The 7,270-nt window shown below is 39.1% G+C and overlaps 1 protein-coding gene across 2 annotated transcripts in view; it reads right to left on the minus strand.

Moving 5' to 3' along the window:
- Nucleotides 1–5,781, minus strand: part of gys2 (glycogen synthase 2) — a 23,456-nt gene extending 17,675 nt beyond the window's left edge. For both annotated transcript variants that reach the window (XM_020608328.1, XM_020608327.1), the window contains exon 1: nt 5,658–5,781. In XM_020608328.1, the coding sequence (XP_020463984.1) occupies nt 5,658–5,781 (124 nt within the window). The remainder of the gene's footprint in view (nt 1–5,657) is intronic.
- Nucleotides 5,782–7,270: the final 1,489 nt, after the last annotated feature.

A 7,270-nucleotide genomic window follows, 5' to 3' on the forward strand; every position in this document is an offset into this window, starting at 1 on the left:
CTTGGTGCTTTCTTTTAAATTCCTAATTTTACAGCTACTCCCATCAAAATGTTAACTCACTTATCTATACTACTTATTCCTGAATAGGGTCATGGAGCCAATCCCAGCTGACATTGGGCAAGATACACCCTAGGTAGGTCACCAGCCTATCACAGGGTTGACACATAGATAACCACTGCTGTACATTTTTAACCTCTTTTTTCTCTGAAAAGCTGGTCTTACTGAGATTTGAACTCAGATGACTAGATTCAAAGTTCAGACTATTAACCATTACACCATGGAGTCACTACATCAAATGTGCAGGCTGTTGTGGAACACTTTCTCATGTGAAACGTAGCGTTGCACCAGCAAGCTTCGTACTCATCCAACCATTATCTATGCTGCTTATCCTGAAGAGGGTCATGAGGGGACTGGAGTCTCTCAGATGGGTAAGAGGCAGAGTACACCTTGGACAGGTCACCAGTCAATCACAGGGTTAACACTTAGAGACAGACACTCACTCCCACAAGCAATTTAGAGCCACCAATAAACCTAAGATGCATGTCTTTGGACTGTGAGAGGAAGCCAGAGTACCTGGAGAGGCAGGCGCAGGGAGAACATGCAAGCACAGAAAGGCCCTGGGCTCAAACCCAGAACCTTCTTGCTGTGAAGCAACAACAGTATCCACTGTGCTGCCTTAACTCACTTATCAATCTCTGCTTATTCTGCATATAAACAAGCTACATTTGAATTTTTGGATCAAATGCAAATGTTTACTCAATGTTTGCATGCAAAATATTAATGGTAAGTGTTCAAATGGATCTGCAGGCTGATACTGCAGCATTTCATGTGGTTTGTGACAAACAAACACAGGCAAACATTTCCATTTTGTAATAGATTCAAACATGTGGAAATGTTTTGCCAGTCTCTCCCTTGGCAATGAAAGGATTATATTGATATGAAAGAGCATTAACAGTCACTGAGCCCATAATGATGTCGAAACTGCATGAGTGAACAGTGGTTATACAAGAGGTGAAGGCAGAGTTATTCAGTAACCTCTGAACTGTTTGGCAACATGACCACATACTGGATTAGAAACATAGAAACTCTAAAAACTCTGTGTCAAGTCAAAGCTTGATGGAAAGAATGACATACAATATTTCTTGTTCAACAAAGCAGCTACGTATTATTCCTAAAAGTGTGAGGCTGATATGAAGTCAACTTGATAAAACTGACAGACAGGTCAAAGATGATGTGTTGATGATATGTTGTGGTGTGTATGTTATCTGGCCAGTGTCCCTGGCGAACAGAATGATACAACGTTTCCCTCTACTGTCAAAATACAGTACTTAACATTTACAGGTATTGTGTTGTCTTTTTCAAAGTGCACAAAGGTGTTAACATCTGTTATATCATAAAAATAAAATATAATTACAGCATATAAAACACAAGGTATAATATTATTTATTGACTTTATAATTTTAGGATCTTGTTATATTTTAATGTTATGAGTCCTTCATTGTAGATAATAGTTTTGTTTTTTTTTTAGCTATTTTGTTTGTTTGTTTTTTTACTTGATTTGGTTAGTACAATGTGTAACTGCTCACACACCTATACACACACACACACACACACACAGTATATATACACATACCAGTGACGTGCGGTCAGGGGAGGCAGGTGAGGCAGAGCCTCCCCTGTCAATCTTGAAAAGAAAAAAAAGTTAACCATAAAATATAATAAATGTTAGTATTTGTCGGCTGGTGTGTGTTGTAGGCCCTTTTGCCATTCGAATCCAATGTTGAAGGATTTTTTTCCAATAAAGAATAGCAGAATTTCTGTATGTCCCGTTCAAATACATGGAGGAGATGCGCGATGAGGCAGCACTTTGCTGTGCCTCTCGGTGGATCGTGTAATCCTCACAAACTGTATGCGATGCAAATAGTGTGTCGCTGTCCCTCTATATATCGCAGATAAAATGCTTTCAAACACTCTGATTATATGCTCTGCCTTGCCATAATCTGGATAATGTATAAAATGTAGTTCTGTAACGTGTTTAGGCTCGCAGATTAACCATAAAACCCAGTAAAAAAGTTACTCAGTGAGGCAAACAGTACGTCTGCCTCAAGGCAGAGGGCGCTAGTGAGCCCACAGATTCTTGCGCTACCTACAATCTTCCTTGTGCTTGTTTATATTTCCTTTACAATCCACCTTATCAAAATGGAAGATTACATTTTCAAACTGAAAAAATTCGCAAATCTGGACTTTCAATCAAAACATTTTTTACAGTCTGGACATTTTTGTCCAGAAGGATCTTCTTTATTGAAAACATTTGTTTTAATATTGGATTCGAACGGTAAAAGGGTTTGTAATACATACCAGCTGACAAATGGATTTCGTGCACAAGTAAAGGTAAGACCATAAACTTTTATTATTTCTAGTTAGACATACATACATGGCCAAAAATATTGACACCCCTGCAAAGTGGTAACGCACCACTTTTTCCAAGGAAATCATAAATTCTTTGGTATGCTCAGGTTTATTTCTTTTGTTTGCACTGGACCAACACAAAAAAAGCAGAGAGAAAAAGCCAAATCTGATCCATTTCACACAGAACTCCAAAAATGGTCTGGACAGAATTACTGACACCCTCAACTTAACATTTGGTAGCACACCCTTTGGACAAAATAACTGAAATCAGTCACTTCCTATAACCATCAGTGAGTTTCTTCCACCTCTCTACTGGAATTTTGGACCACTCTTCTTCCAGGTCTGAGTTGAAAGGTTCCTTCTCCCAGCTGTTGTTTTGAGATCTCTCCACAGCTGCTCTATGAGATTTAGATCTGAACTCATTGTTGGCCACTTCAGAACTCTCCGGCTCATTGTCAGAAACCATTTCTGGTGCTTTTTGAAGTCTGCTTTGGGTCATTGTCCTGCTGTAAGACCATTGACATCTGATGGAGACCATACTTTCTAACAATGGGCCCCAGAATTTATGTGCACCAGAATTCATCAGTATTTCATAAAGCCAAACACCCAGTCAAGACATCCAGTGTCTGAAGCAGCAGAGAAACCCCAAAACATCAGTGAACCTCCACTGTGTTTGACTGTAGGGACCATGTTCTTTTCTTTAACAGCCTCATTTCATTTTCTAATAACAGTAGAATGATGTGTTCGACTAAAAAGCTCTGTTTTAGTCTCATCTGTCCACAGGACATTCTCCCAGGTGGACTGTGGCTTCCTCAGGTAAGTTTAGGCAAACTCCAATCTGGTTTTTCTATTATTGTGGTTCTCAAATCCTCAGACATTTCTTTGCTCTTCTTTCTTTTCTCCATGCTCAGTGTGGTCCACACCACACAAAGGTTGAGTCAACTTTTCTCCATTTTAACTGGCTACATGTGTGATTTCTATGTTGCCAGCACCTGTTGTTGTTATTACAAATTAAAGGAGCATCACCTGCTTGGAATGCAACTATTTCTACTGATTTTGAAAAGGTGTCAATAATTTTGTACCAAATACCAAAAAAAATTGTGATTATAACAATTTTCTGAGTGAAATGGTGCATTGTGACAGAAATGCAGGGATGCCAATATTTTTGGCCCTGATTGTGTGTGTGTGTATGTGTTTAACCACATACTGTATATACAGATAGATAGATAGATAGACAGACAGACAAATAGACAGATAGATAGATAGATAAACAGATAGACAGACAGACAGACAGACAGATAGATAGATAGAATATTATTTCTAGACACTTAAAAGGTGACTAGAACTTTTTTTATGGAAATATAATCAAAAATATGTGAATGGAAAAAAGGAAAGCAGGTCCTATAAAACAAAGTTGATGGGAAAATAGTATATTACATGTTTCAGTTAATTTTGTTAATTAAATGTAATGTCTCTGACCACCTCTGAGCCATGTCAAAAGTTGTCTAAATAAATAAATAATACATTTAAAATTACAATAATAAAAAATGTTACATAACACCCCCTCTCCTCCTACACTGCAGGAGGTATATGCTAGTGGCCAAACCTACATCTCAAAGAAAAAGCTCCTGACATCACTGACCATCAGCTTGGCAGAGTATGTGCGCATAATATGTCTACCTAAATTTAATGTAATAGTTACAAAAGCCTCTATATCTTCGAAAATACACAGGACATGACCTTGGTGTCCTTGGTAGTGCCAATGATCCTGTCCCTGACCGTACTGCAGGCTTAACTGATCATAACAGGCAAAATCAACCAACACAATCTGCTATTTCCATCTGTTTTAAATGAATAACACAGCTCTTCTCTCTCTCTCTCTTTTTACTATCTATCATTTAATCATGTGAGACTACTCATTACTAACTACTAAAAAATGACAGCAAATTACAGAAGTCTACAAATATATTTTTACAATATTCTAAATAAAATACAATACTTAATTTCAATCTAACCTAAATCCTTCCACACAAAAACTCCATCCTCTGTCAGCTTCACTGCCATCTCCACCTATGAATGGCCTGAACAAATCTCTAAGGCAGTTTACAGATCACCTCACACATTCTTCCTTCAACTAAATGGTAAATGGACTGTATTTATATAGCGCTTTTTTGCACTGGCCAAAGCACTTTACAGGGAGATCATACCACCATTCACCCATTCATTCACACACCGATGAAACAGCTGCCACACAACGGCGTTAATCAAGCCAGCGGGAGCAATTCGGGGTTCAGTGTCTTGCTCAGGGACACTTAAGCATGCGGGGGAGACCGGGAGTAGAACCACCAACTTGCTGGTCAGGAGACGACTGCCCTACCTCGTGAGCCACAATTCAAAATCAGGCTATATGATGGTTATTCAGTTTGGATAGTAGTTCCATTTGCTGAAGAAGACAGTTAGATGTGGTCGAAGATAGTTGTGTAACTGGTTTAAATTGAAAGGACATCTACAGAATATAAGATCAGACTTTCTGAAAATGTATTAAGTCTATATTTATTAAATCAACATGTGGCATAACCTCCTCCAACATTTGTCACTGAATGAAAGCTTATTGTATGTCCATGATGGACATACAAGACCATATTCAGCCAGTTTTGTTCACCATCAAATTCATTCTCTCACATTTGAGCTTTTAATTCTATGAATGACACACGTTAGCCTCAGGAGAATGAAACAGCCACAGCAGTCGCTGCACTTTCATGACTTATCTGCAGTTTAATGTTTAACTCCTCAGAGGGACGCCACTCTCACTAGAGTTCAATATTTGCTCTTTGAAGGACAAAGAGTGACAGAAAATACACCAAATATAGTCCACTTTTAAAATGCTAGCCTTTCAGCATTAGTGGCCTTATTTCATGTAGAACTTCTATTAAAAAACTCAGTGCAGAATATTTTTCTTTAGTATTGTTATCCAATACGTCTTGCTTAACTTTACTGTTAAAATCTTTTAACCTTTTCACCTCATTCTGGCTGAGCATGATCCAAAATGCAGGCTGGTTTCAAACACTTGAAATTAACAGAGTGCCTGTGTAATAAATATTACAAAACCTAAAAATGCAATATTTGCATTGTATAACTTGACATTGCTTTGGAGGGCCTTCTGCAGCTGGATGAACATGCATCTGATTTCTTTTGGAAATTAACAAATCAATAAACTAATATCAGAAGTCATAAATTTGTGACTAGACCTTTGTTTGTGACCTCCCAGGCCACTTCAAAGAGCAGCAGGTCCTCCACAGGCAGCTCATCGTCCTCCCAGGCCGGCAGCACCCCGCTCAGAGATGTCATGGACAAGGAACGAGACAGTGACATTTTAGCACGTTTGAAGGTCCAACAGTCACCAGCTGGAATCTAGAGCCGATCTGTGGCAGTCTGAAGAGAAGTTCTTCAACCGGTGATGGTCCTGAGCTCAGCAGAGACAGATGTCCAGGACAGAACAGGACAAGATAAAAGGGACTTGCAAAGGCAAAGAGCTTCACCCCGCCTACTGAGGCTGACCCTCCACCTAAACACACATTGTAGTGTATTACCACAGATATAGGGCAACTCATTGCCACAGCACATTGCCAAGTTGCTCCCGGTGATGTCACCGCGAATGCGTGAGTGCTTGGGAGTGCGAACGGGTGAATGGCCGAATAATATGAAAGCACTTTGAGTGTGCTGTAAAAGCGTAGAAAGGCGCTATACAAGTATAAGACCATTTACCATTACTAACCTTAAACTAAGTCATCACCCTAAAATTCAATGATTTATATGGTGAGGACCAGCACTGGTCCCCATAAGAGAGGTCAAATCCTCACAATGTGAGTGTGTCTGCTTATGCCCCCCTCCCACACACACACACAAAGTCAGATCTTTCTATACAGTAGTTTTGAGGACTTTCACTAATATAATGCATTCCCTAGCCCCATACCCTAACCTCAACTGGCTAAAATGTCCTCACAACGATGGTGTCAAACTAAAATTTGTCCAGACAGCCACAGAAATACCCACACACAAGCTTTCCATGCTGACAGGTGGTGCTGGAATATTCTCACTATAGCAGTGTAAGCAGCATTACTGTAGAACATGCAAATGACTGTACATATAGACAGCACATAGGCAGCCTACATAATAATATACAGTATGTTTCACACAATAGACAGAAGGTAAATACGAGGAGAGAGAGAGTGACACTGTGGGGACATTGTAATTACACCAGGCCTGGAAGACACTATGATGTCTGTAGTTTTCTTTACCTTTATGCTGGAGCCCTGTGGGGCCCAGTGGGTTGTCAAAATCATCATGCAACAATAAAAATGCTAAATATAAATCTCAGAATATGAAAAAAAAATCAGTGGCTATTAAAAGATGATTTGAGAATATAGAAGGAATAATACAATGCATTAAACCAGTAATTCCCAATATTTCTGGCTTGTGGCCTCTTACAGAAAGGCAGTAAAGCATTGGGGGCTCCTTCCCAAATTAGGTCTAGAGTTGTTTCTCAAAGAAACCTCTCACTAGATTTGATTTGAATAACCGTTCAAGACCCAACGAGATAGAATTTTCCAATGTTTCACTTCTGGTATTTTGTGTTTCCTCTCTCATTAATCATCCTTCCTCAGGTATTTGTATCACCAGCATTAGTACTTTTTAAATGACAAGAAAACTTTTTTCACCCCTGCTTAACTAAAGTAGAGTTACTTAGAAAAACCACTGAAGCAAAAGCATTTTCCAGGGACAGCTCAACTAAACCGAATATGGTTTGCACAATTATGCATCCTGGCGTCCTGATTTTGTCACTTATTTAATTCAAAATTGT

Source organism: Monopterus albus, unplaced genomic scaffold, assembly GCF_001952655.1.
Source record: "Monopterus albus unplaced genomic scaffold, M_albus_1.0 scaffold92.1, whole genome shotgun sequence".
NCBI lineage: Eukaryota > Metazoa > Chordata > Actinopteri > Synbranchiformes > Synbranchidae > Monopterus > Monopterus albus.